This window comes from Wasmannia auropunctata, unplaced genomic scaffold (genome assembly GCF_000956235.1).
Source record: "Wasmannia auropunctata unplaced genomic scaffold, wasmannia.A_1.0 LD336116.1, whole genome shotgun sequence".
NCBI lineage: Eukaryota > Metazoa > Arthropoda > Insecta > Hymenoptera > Formicidae > Wasmannia > Wasmannia auropunctata.
The window spans coordinates 3,026,563-3,051,954 of record NW_012026774.1 but is presented as its reverse complement, the minus strand read 5'-3'; the positions used below and the strand labels follow the sequence as shown (position 1 = coordinate 3,051,954).

The window sequence follows — 25,392 nt, the reverse complement described above, 5'->3', positions numbered from 1 at the left end:
CCCGACCGTCGTACATACGTCGTTTGGTAACTCGAGGCCACGTCGCGACACCTGTCGCGAGAACGACGCGGCAGAGCGCGATTGCGTCGTCTCAGTTCCGGTGTTTTCCGAAGCCGTACACACGTATCCGTGTGCGAGTGCGCGCAGCGCACACGCCGCGCACACCGCCGCATCGCACCGCACCAGCGCGGAACGCTCGTGGACGGGGGATCGGGGCGGCAGCGGGAGCAGACATGCGGCGTACAGCGGGACTAGGTGCGCCAGGGGCCGGGCAGCGTTCGCGCCGTTAACCCGCCCGCGAGGAAGGGGAGGGAGGGAGAAAAACATCGACGGCGAGGGCGACGGCGGCAGTGGCGGCGACGACGACGACGGCAGCGGGCACGGGTACGTCGGGCAAGTGCGTGGAGGCGGCGCGCTCGCGGCGATTCTAATATACGATGTAGCCCCGGTGTCGCGTGATTCTGTCCGATTCTATCCGTCTCTCTACTGTCCGTCTATCCACCTGTCTCTTCCTGTCTCTCTCTCTCTCTCTCTCTCTCTCTCTCTCTCTCTCTCTCTCTCTTTTTCTCTTTCTTTTTCTCTCTATCTCTTCACCATCGTTGTTGATCGGGGCCGGTGTCGCGGACGAAGGACCGGCGCGAGAGATCGCGGTGTCAGTCACGGGAAACGGATCGTCGACGGGAGGCAGGATGGCGAGCTCGCCCACCAGCATCGAGAATCAGATCGACAGCTTCCTGGAGCAGTTCAAGCGTAGCGCCTCCCGGGCGATGGAGGAGTCCTCCGCTCACCACCGCTCCGGCAGCTACAACGCCTGCAGCAGCAGCATCAGCCGCAGCCGCAGCGGTAACCTGGACTTGGAGCTGCTCGAGGCGGGTAAGTCTTCGCTTCGATTCGATCGTCCCCGGGAACGGGGACAACGCGATTGGGAAGAGCCGAGGAAGGAAGGGAAACGCGCCACGCGGGCCTTTCAATTTTCTCGCGCCCGAGCGAGAGAGAGAGAGAGAGAGAGAGAGAGAGACTTGCCATTCTCTCTCCTTCAATAGTTTGCGGATGAGAGATAATAATGTATAATGTAAACAAAAATTGGGAAATATGTCCTGTGCTCTCTTAAGCAAAATTTGCCGCTGCGAACGAGAGATCCGTCGTAACATTGCGACTGGGATCGCGTCTCGAGGCGCGGAAGCGCATTGTCGGGGCTCTCCGCGCTCCGTGAGACACCCGCCGAGAAGTTTCCCTCGAGAAGTTTCCGCACGCCCGAACGCGTACCTCGGATTTACGTCACTTCCTGCGGTTAATTCTGCGCGGGGTGTAAGTTACGCGCGGTTTACGCGATATATATCACGTCGCGTTGAGATGTATGTATATTATACATGCCGCATGGATCGAAGCTCCGGAGAAGAGAGGATCTCTCGCGATTTCCACGAAATTCTCTCTCTCTCGTCTGCCTAATTTCGCGTAACATGACAAATCGTTACTTCGTCGCACGTGTACGTGCCACACAAAGGTGTGCGCGAAACGTATGTAGGTGGTATATGTGGACCAACGCGAGGGACTTCGCAGCCCTTGATGCTTGAGTTTGACGTCACACACGCGAAGTGCGAAGTTATATCGAGCTTGTGCTCTCATTTCGATTATTTGCCCGACTTTTCTACACCGCGCGTTCCACCTTCTCTCCCCCTCTTCCTCCCCCCGCATTTCTCTCCTTCAACAATTTGACCCCGCCGTTCCTCGGCGGTTTCAATCAATTTACGCGCAAAAAGCGCAAAACGCGAATTGCGACGAACGAGAGAGAATCTAACCAGGAGTCGTCCCCTCGGGGCGTTCTCCAATTCTCTCTCGCAGCGCCCATTCTCTTTCTCTCGTCGGTGGTTCGCAGAAATTTAATTACAGTCCGAGCGTGTGCGGTCGGATGACTCTCCTCTTGTTTACCCACGGGGGAGAAGTGGTTGAAGTGGGCTCGCCGATTAAATCCCCGATTTAAGTCCCGGCGTTGTAGCCGCGGCCGCGCCGCCGCCGCCGCCGCCACCGCCGCGCCGGCTGACGACCCGCCACCGCTTCATCTCTGTCCGCGTGCACCGTGTGTGACATCGAGTGGAGACGTCGACGAGTTTGGCGACGGATGTGTGGAGGAGGTACTTTGACGTATACCGGGACGCGCCGCGGACTCCGGGTCCTTCGTAATTCTGTCCCTCAAATCGCGCGCGACGCGTATCGATCTTCCCACCCGTGTATTATTGCTCGGGGATTCCTCGAACGACGCGAAAACGCCGCCGTCGTCGAAAAGAATCGGGGGCGTGTATTCCGCGGGAACCCGGTCGTTCCGATAACGTAAATCGAGATGCGCGCTCCGAGAAAAATACCCGAGTCAATCGATCTCGTCGGCGGCATTCGAATAATTAATCGAGCGGAGAGGAAAGAGAAAGAGGGAATATACGCGCGTAAAAATTGGCATCGCCCTCGCTTTTAAACAACGATTAATTCCCCTTGATTTGCTCGTCGATGTCTTCATCGACTCTTGTTATTTTTTTCTCCACTTTTCCCCGCCTTTCATTTCTCGATTAAGCTGCAGCGACCGGTGCACAATGGAACGCGGATTTATTTGCGGGATTTGTACGGGGACGTGGACACGCGCGTTTACTATTGATCTACAAACAATGGGACCCATTGGTTCTTTTATTCGCGCGTATCACCGCAATTAATCGAGAGAACGACGACGCTCCACTCGTTAATGATCCATCGATATTCCGCCATTCTCCTGTTTTCTTCGGAATAATTACGTTCTCAGCGCGCTTCTCGCGTTCTCTCCGAGCGACGATAATTAAACCGCGAGTAATTAATTAGGCCCCAAAGTGCGCTCCCGGCGAATTTTTTTTGTTCTCTCCCCCGCGTGCGAATTACAGTCGTTTGACGATGACGATAAATCAATTTCCCGTCTGATGGAGCGTGTAATCGAGTAACGTCGTCTCGTTGAAATATCTTCTGTCGCGTTAACGCCGTCACGTTTTGCGTTCCCTTTGTGACTACCTGCAAAGTAAACGCCTTATATATTCGGTGACGTCAGCCGCTTGATCTGCGCTTTATGCAAATACGTTCGGATCTTTGCGTCCGATGAACTGTGTGTGCTCCTTAATGTGCTTAATTACTTAACAACGGTGAATTACTCTCGTAAATTTAAGTTTTAGTTTTTTACCCCTGACGATTATTTCAGCCTCAATTATTATAGATGTAATTATCACTAATTTTTGAAATTTAGACGTCTTAATCTATAAAATTCTAGGATATATACAAATGCTGTTTCTCGAAAATGTAAAAAACATATCAGATCTGATTAGATCTCTTTATACACGGAGAGAATTTTCTTTTAAAATTTACCCTGAAAATCATGTTAATTGTGAGACAATATAGTATTTAGGTAAATTTTACTGTGCACTACAATAAATTTTACTGCGAAATCTTATTGTAGTGCACAGTAAAATTTGCCTAAATACTATATTGTCCCATAATTAACATGATTTGCAGGGTAAATTAAAAAAAAAATTCTCTCCGTGTAAAAACTGTTTTAAATACATTTCTCGATCTTCTTTGCAAAATTTCAAGAATCTTATTGTTGTACATTTAATTTCGTGACACGAAGTTTATGCGCCACGCGGAACCTTATTCCCCCTTATTCACCGTTTATTACTCATACAAGTACCCAAGTCAAATCGTTTTGTATCGCACGAAAGTCTTTCTCTTGCATAGTAATCCGAGAAAGGTACACGGAGACAATCCGTCTGCTCGTACGTCGGGGGGACACGCAGCGGCACGTTTCGCAGAAACGTGCGAAAGTCATAAGTGTTTTTTCCCGAATGAATTAATTATCGGCCGCTTTTTCTCGCGCGTTTCGAAAGAGCAGGTCGGAGCGGGAGATTCTTAACTCGTGCGGACGCGTGATATCGCCCGACTTTGACAGAGCGCGACACGCCGCGAGTCACGTGCGCCCGTCCCCACCAGGTCGACTCGGCTCGTACGCTATTGGCGACCCTCCTGAGTTCCTCACCTCCGTCGCCGATCAGGAACGTAGCTAGAACGTATGGTAACTTGATCTCACCCCCCGCTCTCCGAGGACAGCCCGCGCCTCGAGTTCGCTTCTTCGGAGTCCGCTAGATTAAACTTGAAAATCATGGGAGAATTATCGAACTTTGGAGTCGAAGGACTCGACGTGGTGGAAAACGTAATGGCTTTGCGCTGTCACGCGATTAATTATGGTACTCGACGTAATGCTGTCGACGTGTGTATGATTGAATAAACTTTATTTCCGGCTTCATCGCGATTTTGGGCGCCTCCCATTGAGAATTAAAATGCAGCTGGACGTCGCTTGGTTCAACGTTAGCCGTCGAACCGAGAGTAAGCTGTAAGCTCTCGCGTTTGTTCGACGGGACAATTTATTTTCTGAAAAGCATCCCCCCATCAACCTTCATCGGGAGTACGGGCCCGAGGGAGCCAACTCGTTCCTGCGGCGACGCCGCGTTATGGCGCCGCCGCATCGCGACGCACCGGCGGCGGAACCTGGCGGAACCGCGGGCTTCCGTACGCCCGTCCATCCGTCCGCGACGACGATGACGCGCCTCGGAGCTACGTTCTCGCGTTTCCTCGTGTTTTCGCGTTGAGGAAGCGGATCACCTCGATTAAACGCGCGCGCTCCTGCACGTATACGCTTCCGCATCCGCGCCGAGTGCGTGACGCGCGGTGGGTGCTTCGTGATCGCGGCGGGGAGTCGCCGGCGGCAGAGGCGGCGGCAGGGACGACGACGACGACGACGGCGGCGGTTCTATCGATCACACGCGGAGCGTCTACCAGCCGGGCGTGTGCGTGTGCGACGCCGCTCCGCGTGCGAAACCCGTTCGCGAATTTTGCGAACCGCGCGCGGCGTTTTGCGAGACACGCCGGTCGCCGAGAGTGAGGATCCGCGACGGTGCACCCGCGCGTCCTTAATTCGCCTGTCGACGTGAATTATCGTCCCGCACGTTGACGCGATAAATCTAACCACGTGCGTGTTTACTCCGGCTCGCGAAGGAGGCCCGCCGCCGGTTGGCGTCGCCCCCGAGATTGTACGTCGCTCAACGAAAATAGATTGTCGCGCGACGATTCGCGCGGATATCCGGCGCGGTCTCCGCGGTTTTACGCACGCGGAGAAGCCGGAGAACCGTCGCGTCCGGGATTGCGGTGAGTGTGAGCGACCATTTAACGCGTCGGGATTTAACGGGAGCGCGATGTATTATATCTGGCAGCGCGCGGGAATTCCGTGGGAATAGTGTGTGTTAGCGGGATCCTGGATTTATGAAGCTTAATGGTAAATTAGAGGCAAGATTGTAATCGACGGAAAATATGCGGGGAAGGATTCCCACATTCGTCGTGCAACTTCTCGCGCGCTTCTTTCATGCTGTATATCGTCCGGGAATGTTGTAACTGTAGATATCAATCCTGATATGCCGATTAGAAATGATTGAAATTAATTTCTAATCTTTCTAATCTGTTTTATTTTATATATCTATAATTGATATCGGGATAAATTTTTAATTAAACGTAGAATATATGTTGAATTTATACTAAAGTTATTGCAAGAGCAGTTCCGAATTTCGAAGAGTATGCAGTATGTAGCCAATATATTAATTAAATGATTAAAAACGAACATATTAATTAACGTTATTCAATTTCTAAATTATTATTACCTTAAAGGTAGGCTTGAAAGGTTTCTTGAACCGTATCGAGTCTCAAAGCAATAATTCTTTGTTTTTATTCTTCTTAAAATCCCTTTTTAAATCTGCTCGACACAGCATTGATAATTCTATCGACGTTCATTGGCGGTGAATTTTTGAAAGGAGCTGTAGCGTTCGGTGGTAAACTCCGTCCCAAGGTATTGACCACCGAACACCGTCTCGTGGCTGATAACACCACGGCTTATCAACAAGAATGGTCAGGTGTAATAGAGAATGAAAATCCACGAGAGACGCGAGAAAGGGAGATAGATAGAGGTAGAAATAGATAAGAGAGAAAGAGAGAGAAAGAAAGAGTGAGACGTGAGCGAATCAAGATGGATGGACGTGCTCGCAAAATTTGCGTGTGATTGCTGCCGGCCAATTATTCGCCAGAGTAATAATCCTTCGCGAAGCGAACCGGCCGACAAATCTCCCGAGCGCGATAAAAGTTAACCGGTGAAATCTCGCGGGTGTGATAATGAGCGGAAATTTTACCACGGGCGCGATAAAGGCCGGATGGAAATGTCGTACGCCTCGTGTATAATATTTTACATTTTAGAACTCGTACTCTTTCATCAACGCTATCCTCCTCTAATATTTCTCAATTCTCAACTCTGCCGAGAAATTTTTCCAGAAACATCCTCCACGAATCGTCGGGAAAATCTTCTGGGCACGTATTACGGAAACTATTCGGAATGGATTCCGATCGAAATTGTTCAATTATTCCCTAGATTTCTGTTGTGTTTTCTAAGAAAAACTGAAGAAATTCCGATCGGAAGCCATTCCGGACAGTTTTATAATACGTGCCCGGATTGAACCATGAATCACCCAAGAATTCATTGATTTAATTCGGGATATTAGATAACAACTTTTAAGTAGCAATGTGCAATAGAATAAATAAACGACATAGTGATTGACATGATTTAATACTTGTAATAATTAGACATAAAATTCTGATCGAAAATTTCATCGATATTCTTTGTTTTATAGATACATATTAAAATAAATAAACGACATAATGATTGACATTTTTAAATAATAATTATAGACATAAAATCCCGATCTAAAATTTAACTGATATTCTTTGTTTTGTATATATATATATATATATATATATATATTGATTTACTTATTAAAATAATATCTTAATTTATCAGAAATAAATCTAGATTAAACACAATGTCGATTATTAATTTATTATTTTTCCGCATCCATTCCGTACGACAAAGAGTGCGGAGGCGTCCCTTTGCGGAAGGGTTGCTGGACGCGAGTACGTTGGTATCGATCAAAAAAGAACCCTCATGCAACTTTGATGAGGCGCTCTCCCGTGGCGCATATAGCGCGTGCAATCGTGTGCAACGTGACCAGGCGCATCCTCGTAGCAAACTGTCGAGCGTAAAACCGACGCCGGTCGTCGTCTCGTGTTGGGAATCTGGTGGATGTAATTGGCTGTAAATAGAACGGTGATGGAGAGAGAAAGAGAGAGAGAGAGAGAGAGAGAGAGAGAGAGAGAGAGAGAGAGAGAGAGAGACTGCCCTATTGTTTCACCGGCACCGGCGCCAGAGAAATCTCTGCACCGCACGTACGTCGCGTCCAATGAAATATGTATTAATGTCTTGGAGTAACACATGCGACAGATATAGAATTGTTCATGCAAAAGTAATGACCTCGCAAATGCGCGACTTGCCTCTGTGTCTGTGTGTCGAGCCGGCATTTTCCAGAACGGGATCTAACAATAAGTCATTAGCATTTTAAGCAGGATTGTCAATACTATCCCGCGACGCGAGGGTAAAACTCGGTCTGCAAAACGATTTCTTCGCTACATATAATATCGTTTAGAAAAAGAAATTACTTTAATAATCCCCAATAATTTTTATACTTTATTTCTTAAATATTTTATCTTTCTTAACTTTTACGACGCGTCTCCACATTATACTCGTATATATACGTGAGGCAAACGTCACGTCGTGAATGTTTCGAGGACGTTGCTTAATTTTCGCGGAAGTCTGAGCGGAGGATGAAACAAGGCATACGTAATACGCCAATTGACGTAAACTATACGTCAAACTGTATATTAGCCGACAACGTTCGACCGGTGTGTGCACGTATGTACAGGGTGGGCCGAGACGTTGCCGGCCTCCGCGCAAAGCGCAGTCCGAAACGCGCGCCTTTTAATTCGCGTGAAGGAGGAAATTCACCGCGCGCTGCCAGATTTGAGAATGCCTGTAGCGGAAAGTCCTCAGCCTACTTGCATAGAGCGTCGATCAGAATAGCCGATATTATCGCGCAACGTTTAATTACGACGCGGCGATAACTCCCGGCGAGCGAACCTCGGGTTGCCGCGAAACCTCCGTCGACCGTCAGTCTTCGCTTTTGCAGTATCGTGTACCAATTTTCGTTGCATAACGAAGCTGACGATGTACAGAGTAGCTCAAAACACGGCGAGGCTTTTGCGCTGAGTTAGCATGTAAATTCAGGTTGTACCCCTCTCGATGAATTCTTCATACGTTATTTCTCTTTTTCTGTCGCGTAACACTGATATCTAGATCGGAAGTTATTATATATTACATTGATTGCGGCGCTTCGGCAAATTGAGATCGCAATTTCCTCTGCCCCGGGTAGAAGTCGAGCACTGTCGAAGAATTTTCTCCAACTGCGCGGAAAAAAACAATTTTGCTGAATCCAGATCTGAAAATAATTTTTGTTCAATGATCAAAATAATTTTGTGCGATAGTCAAAATGATTGCTATAGAATATCAAAACGTTTTATAGCAAAATGCTCATCAATTTTAACAGTCCAACAAATTATTTTGATAATTCAACAAACAATTATTTTCAGATCTGTATTTAGCAAAATTTTTAGACTTTTCAACGAAATCGTTCTTTCCGTGTGTGGAAAATCTGTACATCGCGATTCGACGTTTCGCGGCACGACTGTGCTGTTGCAATAGCGCTTTAATAAACCCCGCCGCCGCCCGCGCCGTCGCCGCCCGACAGTGTCGCGCGACGTGTTAAGGACACGAGGGCGAAAGAGTGTCGGAGTGGACGGCGAATTTGAAGGAGCGTCTTGTGGAACGTGCTGTACATATAGTCTGGTCGATGATTCCCCGCGCGTCGTGGAGCGCGGAGCGTTGATTGTACCGCCGGCGCTATTGTGTCACAAGCTGCAACACGTTCGTCCGCGACAATATACGATAAGTATCGGAGGACCGCCAAGGCGAGGAGTGCTCCAAGATGATTCTCCGCCGAAAGTCGTCGCACAGCTGCAATTGTCCCTGCCATCAGCACTGCTCGACTAAATGCGCAGGTTTGACTCTCTCACATCGTACGATCCTCTTCTACGACGTGTATCGTGGAACGCGGCGTAGAAGCGCGCGTCGCGTTTTCAATAAATGCAGAGTACCACTCGCTTTATGATATCAACTCATTGTCGGCTTTGTCTTTGACGTATTGTTGTCGCTCTTAGTGCCGTTTCCTTTTGTCTTCCGCGGTCTACATCACTTCTCGCAATTTGTTAACGGAATCAGTAATTAGTGACGATAATTAAGAATTAATAACAGAATATGCAGTATGAAAATGAAGTATATCGGACTTCTTTTTTCCTATTACAAAAAGTTGGAATTGCACGGCTGTTTGCGAAGTGATTTGGCTGCTGAAGGCTACGACTGCACGAAGCGTATACATGACTCGACAATGGTTTTATCTGGAAAGTGGCTGCCTTATCGGCAAGTGCAAATAAACGTATTTGAATGTACAAACGTGCCGTGTACCCGCAAGCTCGCCGTATCTGGAGCGAGCGGTGTGTCTCGTGACGTGGGGAAACGAATTCCGCGGGTTTACGCGCGGAACCCAATTGTTCTCGAGAACGCGCGCTCGCGAGATAAGGAGACCTCGCGCTATCGCGGAGAAGCCGCGCGCGACTCGCTCCCGCGGTTTCAATGCCTGGCGACCTTGGCGGCGGGCGGAGAGACGCACGAGGATGGAACCGCGCGCGGAACGAAGCGCGCCGGAGGAGACCATCGAGATCTCCTTGTTACGATCTCGGTCAAAGGACGCCCAAAACCGCGTGAAATTTCCTCAATTTCCCGAAACGAGGAGACAATCGACGAGACGGCCGGAGAATCGATCCGTACGTCTTTCGCGCGAGGCATATAGGACGTGCAGGGTCACGCGAGTGGATCGACCATCCGTGACTCGACATTGAAACGGCGGGACGGGAGGGTCGCGGATATAGGATTCCGCGCTACCGGATTACATCGTCGCGATCGTCTTGAGAGAACCCCGTTTCCCCGCGCGCGCGGTGCATGCTATTTGGAGCGTGCTCGTCGTCTCGGCGCGCTGCGCATAATGCGCATTGTGCATGCATGCGGTCTCTCTCCGGGGGTGGCCCGCCCTCCCCTCGCCGGGGCGTCGAAAAGACAGGGGGGCGAGGGGGATGGAGGGGTCGAGTGCCAGGGCTGTATCCGCATCGTGCCCGTCAATCAATAATCCGCGCGCTTCCGCCTCCGTTCGGAGCTGCATCGGAAAGCTTTTTTTTTCCCCTCTTCCACGGGAACGAGCGCACCGTTGAAGTTCCTCCTCGGTCGGTGTCTGCGACGGGGTCGTGAATACATTGACACCGCGACGCGGCACGTCGATATCACGTGCGATTACTTCCGGGTCGAAAAACGAATCGCCGCGACGACGTTCTCGACTTGAATTAACGACGTTGTATATCCCGCGAATACTTCTTTCTGGTCTCATTAATCTTCCGCGGAATCCACGGGAGATTTGATCGTAATTAATGACCGATCCTGCCCCTCGCGTTTATCGAACAAACGAAATGAACGTCGAATATCTTATCCGTTCTTACATTAAATCCTTCAGAATCTTTAAATGTGAAATAAGACACAAAGTGCAAGTAATTATAACTGAATTACCAATTAAATTTCCTATTCTGATATATAAATGAACGATATTCGGGAAATTCTATCGTGATTTACATAAAATTTCCCGATTAAAGCAAAAACGCTTTTTTTAATTGAATGCTTGTTACCAAGGCAAAAACGCGAAGTTGCGCGCGCGATACTTTTTTATCGCGCTGCGCGATAACGAGACGAGCGTCGAGGGGCGCTGTCCCGGTCGCGGACGGTCCTGGGACAGTGCCCCCCGTCGCCGCCGCGTGCAACAACACGAACTAGACGTTCGCCATATCGTCGGGAGTGCTAGCACTGCTAGCTGGTGAATTACGGTGCGATTCGTTGTTACGCGCGGCGAGGTCGGGCTTGTGGAGACACCGTCCTGTCGATCTGACGTCCGCCGAACCGCCGGACGTCCCGTCCGAGCCGTGGGGCTCGTGACACCTCGTCGAAACACGGTGAGTAGAACCGTCGACGTAGCAGGCCGTAGGGACGAAAGTTGGCGACCGCACCGAGGGGCGCGATCAGCGATTCTCGACCTTACCGTCGCGGCTGCACTTTCTGCACTTCCGCGCGCTCGCCGAAGCCCATTTTCGCAGTTTCCTACGGGATACGGCGACACAGCCCAGAGAAGCGCGTCTGTGGAATTTGCCCTCCTATAATTGCACCCTTACTCCAATTTCTCTCATTTGATATATGGATCATGTGCATGCATTTGCCTCGTCCCAGCAAGTGCAGAAGGTGTAGCTGAAAGAAGCTGAACAGATGGGTATTGTTTTCTTTTGTAGCTGCACATTTTGCATTTAAAATAACAGAGATATTTTATTGTTTGAAAAAAAGAGAGAGAGGGAGAGAAAGGAGGAGAGAAACAAAAAGCAGAAAGTGCAACTGAAACATGATGAAATTAAAAGGAAATTAATGTTTAAAAATTATCAAAGTTATAAACTAAAATTATCATTAGAATAGATTTATCTTATGTGTAACAGTATTTTTCAAATCTTTTCTAAATGTTCAAATATTCTTCAAATCTTGTTTTGCCTCTGGAATTTATTGTCACTGAAACTGGCATGATTATTTAATCATTGTAATTATTTTATTTAATCGAGATGCTATAAAATATTTTATTTTATCACAGGAAACTATCGTGCGAACCGAGATACAATATGGAGCTAGTGTTGGAGAACAATAAAGAAAAAGTGAAAGCTGCTGTTAAAAATAAAATAACAAAGCAGTCAGAAGTAATGGATGTGGAGAAAAAGGTAAAATTCCAAACTATTACATTGTACCTATTTTTATGTATAATTTTCACTTTTTTCAGTTAAAAAAATCGCATGAAATTTGTTTATATGCATAGATATTTTAATATAAACTTCATGCATCTCGCCGATACATGCAATTTAGTAAATGATTTCAAACAGTTTTTTGCAATCTAAAATTGACAATTTGCTTGACACACATCGATTTGTCTTCATTATAGAAACACGAGGAATGCAAGAGTGTCTCCACCAGTAAGCCCGAGAAGACCGTCACGAAGGACACGAAGAGCAAGACGAAGAAAGCACGGAACGATCAAACGAGTTGCGATTCCACGCAACTGGAGGACAATCTAGCCCAAGTGCAGGAACGCTTCAAGAAAGGCTGCGAGTGTATCGAGGATGAGTGCTTCAAGGGCCTGAATCCCGAGGTGATTTATCGGCACAGGCTAAACATCGCGGAGCTAACTAAAGCCGAGCACGACATGTATTTAATGGGCGTGACGATGGCCTGCCTGACGGATCCCTATCAAACCGCCCGGCACACGGAACGTCGTAGATTGCGCGCGCAATACGTTTATCAGGGCCGAAGAGTGTGTTTGGACGCCTTTCTGTACCTGGAGAACTGCACGCACTATCAGCTCAAGCGGATCCGGAAGCACCTGATGACGCACGGCGTGACGCCGCGGGTGCACGGTAATCACGGCAAGATACCGCACAATACGTTCTCGCTGGAAACGTACAAGATCGCGATGAAGTTCCTGAAGAACTTCATCCAGATGCAGGAGATGAGGCAGAAGACCAAGCTCGCCAAGAACGCGCCGCTGCATCTGCCGTCGGACGTGACGCGGAAAACGGTGCACGACCTGTACGCGCACTACTGCAAACGAGTGTCGCCCAACGTCAAGAGACTGGGCTACTCGACGTTTCGACGCTTCATGAAGGTGCAGTTCCCGCAGGTGAAATTCGCCAAGCTCGAGTTCGTCGTGAGAAACCAGACCGCGCAGAATCACTGTACGGCCGAGCCGGACGCGACGCGGGACGACACGGGCCAACGGAGCTCGCCCAAGTCGGAGATCGCCATCGAGACAAGTGGCGGCAGGATACTGCCGCTGGTGATAACCAGAGACCTGGGGCAGACCGATACCTACGTGCTGACGCCTATCAGAAAGTTGCAGGACTGCACTGTGAGTTATCAAGTCACCACGCACGGATTGGTAATTAACAGTCCTGCTGTCGCACTGTCGAAAACGAAAGCGGTATAAGTGGTATAACATGAAAGACTGTGAAACTAGTTTTATACAAATGATACACATGTGTATATACATATATATGATGTGATATGCCTACTCTGTAAGGCTCTAAGTCCTCGACAATTGCTCCACGTCGCAGGTTTGAAACGGAGAATTCAGAATGTATATAATATATAAGAAATCTTTTTAATATATACGAACGATATACGATTATTTCATTATTAATATCACAAAAGATAATAATTTTGTTGTGGTTTTACCATTAATCGCGAGAGAATTTTTTAAAAATAATTTTAAATTAATTAAATTTGTAATTAAGAATATAAAAATAAAACATGTAACACTATTCTTTAGTTGGACATGTAAATTCAGTTAGTTGTATTCTGCAAAATTATTCGATTGTGTTTTTAACATTTCCAGTCTGACAGTTATCTCACTAACAATAAGAAGGCATAAGTAAATGAGTCAATTTAGAATCTTTATAAGGGATATTTTATGTTCCTGTTTTTTCAAAAGCGCTAAAATTAATCACTGAATTGATATTTTTTTGTTTCTGCAATCCTAACAACTTTTTCAATCTTTAAACGTTCAGATCCAGTTAATTGCAAGTCGATTAAATTTATATATATATATATATATATATATATATATATGTTTGTATGTATGTATATATAAAATATATATTATATATATGATATCAAATGTTTGTATATATAAAATATATATAATACATGTTATAAAATATATATGATATCATATATATATATATAATTGAAAAGAAAGATTGAAAAATGTGGTTTCTTTCTACTGTAATTTAAACTACTCGTATATGTAATGTAAAATAATCTTATCATTTGTTTGATTGAGTAGTCGCACTAATCATAGATCTGCGTTATGCAGTTTGAAAATATTCATGGAATTTTTCTGGACTATATTTCTTCTGAAAATTACTAATGGCCTTTGCTATCAACCATTCGTGTTTCGTGTATATACGAATGATATGTCGAATGACATTCAAAATTATATACAAAGCGTATAACTTGCGCTTGTATTAACAGTTTTGTTAAAGTATATTTTTTTTATACTACTCTATCGAATAAGTAAGTTATGTTCCATCAAAAATTTATGACTAGCTGCACAAAATATTCCTGCGACGAGTAAAAAGCATTTAGCCAAATGTTCGTAGATAATAAATTCATAGATAAGACTTTTATCGTAATTGAAACGACGAGAATGAATAATTGTATAAATTATATTTGTTAAAAATGTATAGTCCATCTTATTTCATATAATTCCACAATAAAATGTATAGTCCATCTTATTTCATATAATTCCACAATAAATTTTTTTTTCTTTGAAACTGAAGAATAACTGAAGAATAACTTATTTCTTTATGTCCTTCATGTTACAATCCTTTTGTTTATACGAAGAATTCAATGAGCCCAATGCCCAAAAGTACAGAATCTCAGTATTTCATGTCTTCCTTGAATTCCAGACATGGAAATCAAGTGACTGTATAGTAGCAGTTACAGTGTTTCTCAATTCATGCAAACGCAAATTCTCCTTACAATCATTATTAACTGAAAATATTATGTACCTACATATGATTTATACATTTTATTTGTAGCACGTATGCGTGAAATCGTGTATATATTTGATATTCATTATAAGAACGAATATATGAAACAAATTCGAGTTTAGATCGATCAGCTATGAGACAAAATCTAAGATTAAATTATTGAGCAGCATTCTGAATAAGATTCTAGTCGCAGTTGCATAGAAATTTGATAATAGAAATGTTAAAAATAATGCGGGTATTAATATATAATTTATGATCAACTTTGTTCTCCCCTAATGATTTTTTGTCGTATCTAAAGTTCTATTTGCTGTATAGTCAAGTATAGGAGAGGCGCTAAACTGTTACAACACTGGGTACTTTCTAGGATACATCGCGGCAGTTAGAAATTAACTACCTTGTCTTTCGAGATTCTTGAGCATAATTAAGGCTATAGCTTCCCGTTTGAGAGCCTCTTGGTTTACAGTTACATCAGCAATATTGTGGGTACTGCAGGGAACTGTTTCAGCTCGGTGGCATCAGCAAGGTCATGTGAGTGCAACCTCTGATCGGGTACTCGCATTCAGTACACCAGCGAGACCTGAGCCGTGCATTCGCAGTAAACATTGCATAAGAGAGTGTCAACTGGGATCGTTAGGTCACTTAAGCTTTTTACCATAATTGGATGATACTGTGACACGTAATGAAGTGCTGTATTTTTTCAAATAATCCAGACACGCGGTTTTTAATTCTAATCTAAGGATAAAATACATGGTAAAATTTTCTATCACTGTGATTATGTTAAAAATATTTTTAAGAGGATTTATATTATCAGTATACACATGTAGTTTCTGTACATTTGCAAATATTTAAATATATGAGAAAGTGACAGGAGGAGCAGTGATTTCTAATTTATTTTTACCCGGTCGTATGCTAAAGTAATTTAAAAATTTTTAATGTACATTTCTTATCAATTTTAATTTAAGGGGATTTGTCACGAATTATTAATTTAAATAAGCAACGCTGTAAATCTAGAATATATTCTCGAAAATATTGCAATAATGGAAAGGGTAATATTTGTTTTCAGAAGATGTAGAGAGTATGACAGGCGAGATAGAAAATGGAGACTTGGCAGTTCGAGACGTTGCGGACCTTCTCCAGGCACAATACGCTATTATTGCTGGTAAATATTTAACGCTATAAGCTGCTCTCGAGATTTTCTGCTTCTGAGACCTCAAGATAAGCGTTTGTTTTAAGCAGCTTTTCCCTGAGCTCCTATGTTCTTTTCAGGAGGAAAAACGCGAGAGGGATGTCCTATAATCACATTTCCAGACAATGGCAATTTTCATAATTTGACTGATTTGGACTATCAGCGTCTCATGCTGTATCTCACTTCTGTGCCAACGTAAGAATAACAGCTGATTAATTGAACGCGATTAACTTATGCATGACTTTCTTCCTTTGTGCTGTTATTAAACGCCTGAATTAAAAATTAAATTGCATTTATATTTCACACTTCATCATTCAGATTGCAAGAAGCTGATCTTGGGTTTCATTTAATAATTGACCGGAGAAACGACAAGTGGAATTCTGTGAAAACGGTTCTTCTAAAAATTTCTGTAAGTGCACTCAACATGCGCGTAATAATTCATACGGTTTTATCCGTATTTAAAAATATAGATCGAAATTGAGATAGGATTCTTCTCATCGTAAAAATTCTATGGTTTTCTTTTTTACCAGGCATTTTTTCCCGGTTTGGTACATGTCGCGTATGTGTTACGACCCGTCGGATTTTTACAAAAGGCCATTTCGGAGGTGTCGAACAAATTGTTCCGGGAGGATTTCAAATTCAGGGTGATATTCCTGGCTAACGTCGTCGAGCTGCACGAATTCATAGAGAAGGAACAGCTCACCGAGCAACTCGGCGGCGATTTGCCGTATTGCCATCATACTTGGATACAGAACAGAATTGTAAATATATCGAATATAACGAATTTAGCGATACTGCAGTATAATTAACTTTTGCATTTTTTTCAGTCATAATGAATTTTCGTGTTACTCTTTCTCTGTGCAGAGTTTGGAAAAATTTTCATCGATGACGCAGGACGTGTCCCTCGCGTTAGACTCTTTCACGCGACGTTTGGCCGAAGTGGAATTTCCTAACAACACTATCGCTACGACAACACTATTGTCGCAGCAACAAGCTGAGTATAACGAGTTGAAAGAAGAAATACTCAGCGCTGCCAGGCACGGGGAAGCTCTTCTGGACAGTGTACGGCAGTTAACTGGAAAAGGAACGGCCGACAGATTAGGAAATGTTGCCGCAGTAGAAAGGTAACACAAGAAATTCTATAATTAATAATAAATTTAACAATAATAAATTCAAATTTATGACGAAATAACTATATTTTTTAAGTTGTTTGCTTTTTTTACACTAGATTTAATTAATCTGATAAAAAATAAAATATCTAACTCAATAAGAAAATAAATTAAAATATTTAAATTCTTTGACTATTGTAATATACCGTAGCTTTTAACGTTTCGGTTTAATTTCAGACTACTCGTTCAGTTGGAGGAAACCGAGCGGACCTTCGACTTGTTTTGGTCGCATCATAGCTCACGTTTGAGACACTGTCTAGCTCTGCGGCAATTCGAGCAAGATTTTCGAGAGTTGCAAGCGACGTTAGACCAGCATCTAAAGACGGCGGAAGATATGACGGAAGTCGGCGAGACGCAAGCAAGAGTGGAGCAGTTGTTGCACGATACATCAGCATTTCAGCGAATATGCAGAGTACGTGATATTTTTTTTTATTAATTTTTCGACGATGTACTATAATATATTGTTAATTGTCGAATTAACGACAATTAACAATTACTTGATCATGTTACTGGTAAAATACCTAATGAAATCCTGTTTTGGATTTTCAAATAGCGTACGAAGTTACATCCTTTAGTATAAAAGAGTTGTTTGTTGAAAGATAAAATTAATGACCCATTGTGTACGATGATTATACGATGACTTGTTGTTAGCGAAACAATTTAACAACATTGCTAACTTCAGAATGTACACATGTTGCCCTCAAAGCATCAAAATGCACTATTCAAACCAGTATTTTTTTAAATTTATTACGAAATCAGATGAAATCAGTATTATTCTCTTTTTGCGATAAATTATAAATTTCGTAAAGAAATAGAAATGTAATAATTATATTCGCGAATCGTGATTATATGCCAGGAACGAATCACTTAAATATTTATCATCATTATATTATCACTTAAATATTTGTCATCATGTTTATATGTAACACGTAAATTCTGGTTTGAACGTGATTATCAGCAGTAACATATATAATCATGCACATCATGCACAAAATGTTACTTTGCACCGCTTTCCTCATTTTGTCGATAGTCCTATTTGTTGCATACCATGTGGATTTGGGTCTTGGTAAGCAATCCACTTAACAAAATACATGTATTTTGTAATAGAGTTTTTATACATTTTAAGACACAGTAATTTTGATATCTTAGCATCTACATTATCACATATATCACAGTCGTATACTTATCTTGGAGTCGAATAGAAAACGTTACGTTTCGACAAGTATTTCGTAGGCGCTACATTAAATTAAATTTTGATTACACGTTTAAAGCTAACGTCTTATTTCGTTTTCTCATTTCTTTTAGTTGAAATGCACGCATAAGTGTCATCGGAAAACCGGTGGAGATTTGATTCATGTCCGATCACTGGCACGATGAACTTTTGAGAATGTGACTATCATTATGATTTCTCGATCTCTGCATATTGCACGCACAAATAATAGTGTATCTTTTTGTTTCCTTCACGAGAAATTTTCTTTCTAGATCATTTAATGAGCCTAAGAATCATTGCCATGGTTGTTCAGTAGCACCTTCATATCTATACACCGACGTCTAATCGCGTTATCGTGCATAAGTATAATTATATGTGTTTATAGGGAGACATAGATCACGCGGAGGAGGTGATAACCGCTGGACAACAGCTACTGTCCGGCAGGCATCAGTGCCCGGCGGACGTTGTGGAGCCCAAGTGCGTGGAGCTGCAGAGAGTCTGCACCATTCTCAGTCAGAGACTGGAGAGACGGCTGCTCATGCTGACCAAGTGCAGGGAACTTATGGAGCGTATAGATAAGGTACGGCCAGCTCGCGTTTTCAGATCTACCTGCCTCTCCTCTCCGACTGAAGAGTTAATTCTTTGTTAAGGCTAACACTTGGTGTACGCGAGGGATAGAATTGCTAGCATCACAGAACAGCACGACGCCACCGGATCAAGCGCTCCAAGAGCTGCAGCAGCTGATCGAAGCCGCGGAGGAATTCCACCATCCCCGATGTATCTTCCAGGATTCCGTGATGCCGGAAACTAAAGCGCTCATCACGCAAGTGCGTGTTTTCTGATTGTATGATATATATACACACACACGCGCATCGATTCGAAATCTGTTTCTGTCTCGTAGGTTCTGCAAAGGATAGAGGATGTATCCTTGATGTGCGACAAGAGGATAATGGCACTAAAACAGCAGTTGATCAAACCAGCCAGACCAGTACAAACCGTCACTCCAGAACCAGTCAAACCCTTGCAATCACTGCCTCAAACCATAAAGTCCGGCAGAATCCTCAAAAAAGCTAATACCATGCCAAAGGTAAATTTTCTTTCTTACGAATATTTGAAAAATTATATATACTTTTTTCTTTTATAAATTTTTTTTATATCACATCGAAATTTTCTATTTTTATTTTTACTTAAGATGGAGATGAGTCCTATAGAGGGAGAGTCTTCGTCGCCGGAAAGCGAGCCTCGGGACATCGAAGCTTTGCGCTTGAAGCGCGGCCACGTCTTGGGGGAACTCGTGGAGACCGAGCGAATCTACGTCGCCGAACTCGGCTCGATTGTTAAAGGCTACAAGATGGAAATGACGAACGAGGCGATGGCTCACTTGATACCCGCGGCGCTAGTTGGCAAAGCGGACGTGTTGTTTGGAAACTTAGAGGATATTTATATTTTTCATGGGGAGACGTTTCTAAGGGACTTGGAAAACTGCATTTCGAATACCGAGCTCGTCGCTTTGTGCTTCGTTCAAAGGGTGAGTAGTGCACGGCGCTTATATTACGCGTACACACGTCCCCCCATGTCTGTGTAAACACTAATTTTATGTACGTTTCCAGCGCGAGATGTTCTTCAGATTGTACAGTTATTATTGTCAGAACATTCCGCGATCTGAGAGATTGCGCGAACAAATACAAAGCGAGCCGCAGTTTCTCGCGGCCTGCCAGCAGAAACTCGGCCACAAGCTGCCGCTCGCTGCCTATCTTCTCAAGCCTGTTCAGCGAATTACCAAGTACCAGTTATTGTTAAAGGATTTGTTAAAGTATAGCGACGAGCCTTCGTGCTGCACCGAGTTGCAGGAGGCGCTGGATTGCATGCTGGTTGTGTTAAAGTGCGTTAACGACAGCATGCATCAAACTGCGATAACGGGTTTTGGAGTGAGCATCTTTCATTGACTTTTCTATTGCGATTTTTTTTTTTAATTTTATCTTATCTTGTGTATCTCGATTTTTTTAGGGCGATCTGAGTGCACAGGGCGAATTATTGTTACAAGGCTCATTTAGCGTCTGGAGCAGCAGTAAGCGAGAGCGGTTGCTGCGACTAAAACCATCTCAGCGACATATTTTCTTATACGAGAAGGCTATGATATTTTGTAAGCACAGCAAGCCTCAAGCCCACGACAAGGCCACGTATCATTTTAAAAGATATTTGAAGGTATCTTTCAATCTTAGAATTATCTCTCTTTCCATTTACCAAGCACGTTTAAGCAATTTACACGTAATTCTATTCAATGCAGATGTCGCAGATTGGTCTGACGGAATCGGTGAAGGGCGACGCCAGACGATTCGAGATATGGCTGCAGGGTAGAGCCGAGGTGCACACGATACAAGCGCCGAGCATTGACGTGAAGCAGTCGTGGGTACGTCAGATTAAAGGCGTTCTGATGTCCCAGCTGGCCGAACTCAAGGGCAAACAGAATTCGGCTCTTGGAAAATCTAATCATAAGTACGTGATTGTTGTTAAAAATTAACAATGCGTATATCTTCTAATTCTTGGAATTCCTATTTTATCATTTTCTTTTCTTTTAAAAGGCCGTTGCGGCAAACTATCTCGTGGGAGGCTCAGGGCAGTATATCGGGATCTCTACGAACGCTGTCCGTCGACAGCAACAGCGTTATCTCTCACATGACCGATGTGTCGCAGTCCACGGAGGAGGACGTGGCGTGGAGTTCGGAAAACAGCAATACGGACGAGGAGGACGCGTTTGGCGACAGTCCGGGACCGGCACCCGTGAGTGTTTCCTTCATTGAGGAATTTAAACGCTGAGAATAAGTCTTTTAGATCTGAGTAAAAAATTTTGGAGCGTAGAAACTCGAAAAATTGTTACAATCCAGGTTTTAATTTCGTCAAATTTTTTTTTCTTAATTTAATCTATACGAGAGTTGGTAAATTTGATTTTTTTTAACGACAACATATTGTATTCTCAGCGTCTAAATTCTTCGCGGGTGTCTTGACAGAATATATAGGTAAATGTATTTGTCTTACATGATTGCAGGGCGGACGATATGTGGCGTTGGCCGATTATTGCGCGGTGGGACAGTCGGAGGTCACGATGCGCGAGGGCGACACCTTGGAGCTTCTCAAAGTCGGCTGTGCCGGCTGGTGGTTCGTCAAACTGATCGGCAGCGGCCTAGAGGGCTGGGCGCCCGCGGCGTATCTGGAACCGATCAGTCGAAAAACATCACGCAGCTCGCAGTCGGTGAACAGTCAAGAGACCATATGAAACAGGCGACTAACACACTAGAGAGCCCGCTAGTGTGTTAGACCTTTGCTCGTCTCGCGGAGATCGCCGCAGTCGCGGATGTTGAAGGAACATCCACCGTTGGGAACGGTGTCATCAAGAATTTTTCTAAAATGACAGAGACGGTTTTTGGAAATCTTTTACAGCACTTAAACGAAATGATGAGTTGCGTCATTTTGTTACCTTTCTTATATGCAATCCGGCATGTAAGGCTCGTTGAGTAAACGCTTTTGCGTTTGCGAACGTTAAGCTGAACAGGATCCTTTTACGTTCACGGGTATTTTATACTGTACGAGAAAAAGATGAAATCGAGCGAGAAGCCTCACGTTCCACGACGATCGCGCTGCGAACGGTCGAACGAGTTGTCTCATATAGCTGCGCCAGATAGATGAACGAGAAACGTTTTCGACTCGTTTTCGAGGCGCGAAATGACGTTTACTGAATTGTACAAAATGTAGCGTTGAAGTAAGCTGGGATATGTACGTGCACGCGCACAATGGATTACGAGTTGGTCTCGTATCAATCACTATTTCTATAATAACGATTGCACACGATTGTAGTCAGCGGGAGACACGGCGCTGATGTTATAATTAAAATCGCACGCGTCCTCGCGTTCGGTTACTTATAATACGTTTTAAGGTGAAACCTGCATGAAAAGAAGTATGTAAGCGTATTCTGTAAATGGTAGTTTCTACTTGCGAGTACCCGGGTAATCAAATATCGGCTGTACGCGATTATTCCAAAGTTTAATATTGTTATAAGAGAGAGAAAGAGAGAAAGACGCGTGACACTTTCGTCCATGGCGTTCTGCGTCGACGACACGCGTAACTTCCTTTTGCCAGCTGGATAAACCCGATAAACAGTCTTATCCTTGCTCGGTGTATTTTCGCGACGCGTCGCGAGTATTTATAGACGTCGATCGTCAGACACGTTGCCGTCGATCGCGTCAATTGTGTATCATCATGTGTTGGCTTAGAGTTCTTAGATAGAACCCTAGACGCATCGTTCACAACCGAATAGTACAATTTTAGCGCAGTTCTGCGGGCTTTGAGAGTTATCCTAAGTGTTTCGTTTTTTTTTTCCGAGGTTGCTTCCGGGGGTTGAAATATATTGAAATATATTCGCAAAGGTAAATCCTCGAGCCTTCGAAAGGCGGGAAAAAAAAGTGTGATAAAAGAAACATTAGATCAATGCTTATGCAGACTAATCGTTGTAAACACGTGCAGAGAGAAAGAGATGTTTAATTAATATTACGCCATTCCTAGGACTTTAGATACATTGTTGACGAGTCGTTGCGACCAAATAGGCTTGAGCTGTTACTATGACTATATGCGAACCATTCGTTTCGGTGGGCGGAAGGGGAAGAGGGGAGTAGAGCGCGCGGTGGTAAGGTGGTGGGACGGAGAGGGTTCGAAGAATCATATACACAATGTGTAAACAAATTTTCTAGCAGGCTAAACGGTTAACACCAAGTTACACGCAATATCTGAATACCGATAAAAAAAAAACTCTTGACGCATAATAATTATACTTTAGGACTACTATATATACAATAAGCAATCTAAGTTCTAGCGGATTTCATAAAACCCACCAATTTCATAAGTCTCTATTACGATATATGACGATATGTATAATAGTATCATTTGTACTGAAAACGTTTGTACGGATACGGATAACATAATTTAAGGGGGGAAATCACATCCCGATCGCCGTGATGATTTTCTCTTCGCGACGTCGCGCATGCGATTAATTGTGTCCGCTCTCCTACGATACGCAAAAGGGGACATGATTTTCTCGTCGCAACTTTTTATTCTTATAACATATAGCCTACATGAGTCTCTGCTTTTTAGTATTTATAATCCGAGTATTATTTGTACAGAGTTACTTGATATTTATTAGATATTTATTAGATATAATATTTATTGGAGTAGAAGAAATTATTTATATCGCGACGAATGCCGTAAAGCGCGATCGGTAGTTTATACTGGCTCAGGCTGCTTCAGACTGATTTACAATTGATACATGTACAATTGATAGACGCGATATACGCTGCAGAAAGCTGTTATATAATTTGCGCAATTTTTACGCGATTGTGTGAGCTCCTAGAGCGAGTTTATATGTGAGTTTCGTTTCTTGCCGGGACACAACTTGCGTTTTACAACGTAACACCTGCACCTCCGATCGTACAAGCACGGTATCTTCTGTCGTTCACACACGTCTGTTACGTCTCCTCGGTCGCACCTAAGTAGAATTGTAACACACCCGCTGTGTAATTCATCCATTTGTACGCCGTCCTTATATATTGACCGTGAAATTTTTCCGTAAATCAAACGAGCAATGTTAGTTTAAACACGTTTCCTCGCGCGTCTGCTTTGCGTTGCCGATATCGAAGATAACGAACAAGTGCGGTCGAGTTTCGTTTTGCACGAGCGATTCTGTAGGGTGAAAGAGACAGAGAGAGAGAAAAAACACTGGTGCAACACTCTAGAAAAGAAAAAAAGAAGAAATAATTAAAAACGCCGCTCGTCGCGTATCTATCGGTCCGCGAACGCTTCCGCAGACTTTGTCACCCTCTTGCGCCGGAAGTCGTTCGCGGAAACGCCTCGCGAGAGCGATTCCCTCATCTGTGTAAAATCGCGGTTAAAGACAAGAAAAAGCGACCAAGTCATGGGTGATATCTAAACATGCGAGACGCGTTTTTTGTAGAATCTATAAATATACACATTATATATGTATACAAGCATACACATACATATATATATACATAGACAATAATTATATACCCGCTGTTGGAGGATGCATGACAGTGCGTTCGTTCGCATAATTAACTCATGACGAAGCATATATATAAAGACCGAAGAAGCGATACTTCCCCCCCCCTCGGCGGGGCAAATAGAAGCAGGTTTCCGCGAGTGAATATCTCCTTGCCGTGGACGGAGTCGCGATATTAAATAAAGACCACGTAAATGCAGATGCGCGTGCAATCTTTGCGGGGGAGGAAAAAGGAAGTTCGACACCGCGGTTTCCCCTAACGGACGGTTTCCTCTCGTCGTACCTCGTCGGCGCAAGAGAGGGTGATAGTAGAAGTCTATTTTTGCATATAACATGTAACACAAAGAGGCTGCCGAAATCTCTTCTATTTGCATTACATACGCGTTTGCGCGATCATTTCTCGCCGACTGTAATTAAACGAACCCGTTGCGTACCTATGTTACGCGTTCAATTCTCTTTCGATTGCTTCTTCGGGAAACGCGATCTCCTTCGGGCTTCTCATAGAGATTTTTCTTTTTTTTTTCTTTTTATAATGCAACCTCTGCGATTGTAAATCGTGGGTGGATATCTTTAATCCTCCCGGGAGAGGAGGAATTTCTCGCGGCTCTCAGAAGCGATATTTTTATACAGAATGCAACAAAGGATCGCTCGAGCTTAAAATTGATCAACGCTCAGACTGTCTATTTACTATATCGAATTCTGCGTTACGTAAAAAAAAAAAAACAACGCAAACGAATTCGTTCGGTTGTTGGGTAATAAAAAGAAAAAACCTTCGTGTGTACGAACGGAAATGCGATTACCGAATAGCGAGAAACGATCACTCTCTTTTAATTGTCACCCTGTCTTCGAAGAAAGGGAAACAGAGCAGCATCGCGATTTCTGCGCATATTTGGCCGTTTCCATTATGCATTTCATGCCTGTCACAGGAATTTTGTTTCAACCTGTCCGAGAGCCTTGCGTACAATCATTTATTGTCAAAACTTGTATGAGTATCTGCAATATTATAAAACGGGAACATTAAATGCAAGAATTCGAAACGAAA

The 25,392-nt window shown here is 44.0% G+C and overlaps 2 protein-coding genes across 6 annotated transcripts; both read left to right on the top strand.

The window, feature by feature from the left end:
• The first annotated feature begins 552 nt into the window (after positions 1–552).
• Positions 553–25,392, top strand: LOC105462992 (guanine nucleotide exchange factor DBS-like). 5 transcript variants are annotated; one of them, XM_011709981.1, is made up of 17 exons: positions 4,826–5,205; positions 8,578–9,045; positions 15,785–15,880; positions 15,988–16,102; positions 16,226–16,316; positions 16,438–16,668; positions 16,772–17,031; positions 17,254–17,488; positions 18,672–18,866; positions 18,937–19,113; positions 19,188–19,373; positions 19,479–19,814; positions 19,897–20,214; positions 20,294–20,491; positions 20,574–20,782; positions 20,869–21,067; positions 21,333–25,392. In XM_011709981.1, exons 2-17 carry the CDS (start codon positions 8,973–8,975, stop codon positions 21,558–21,560), a joined length of 3,147 nt encoding a protein of 1,048 aa, XP_011708283.1. In that variant the 5' UTR covers positions 4,826–5,205; positions 8,578–8,972; the 3' UTR covers positions 21,561–25,392. The 5 variants fall into 5 exon arrangements, with proteins under 5 accessions (XP_011708274.1, XP_011708283.1, XP_011708288.1 ...); XM_011709986.1 differs by lacking the exon at positions 4,826–5,205 and adding an exon at positions 8,137–8,215; XM_011709972.1 differs by lacking the exons at positions 4,826–5,205; positions 8,578–9,045 and adding an exon at positions 553–873.
• LOC105462988 lies at positions 10,910–13,219 on the top strand. Its single transcript, XM_011709958.1, has 3 exons — positions 10,910–11,094; positions 11,772–11,895; positions 12,114–13,219. Exons 2-3 carry the CDS (start codon positions 11,800–11,802, stop codon positions 13,152–13,154), a joined length of 1,137 nt encoding a protein of 378 aa, XP_011708260.1. The 5' UTR covers positions 10,910–11,094; positions 11,772–11,799; the 3' UTR covers positions 13,155–13,219.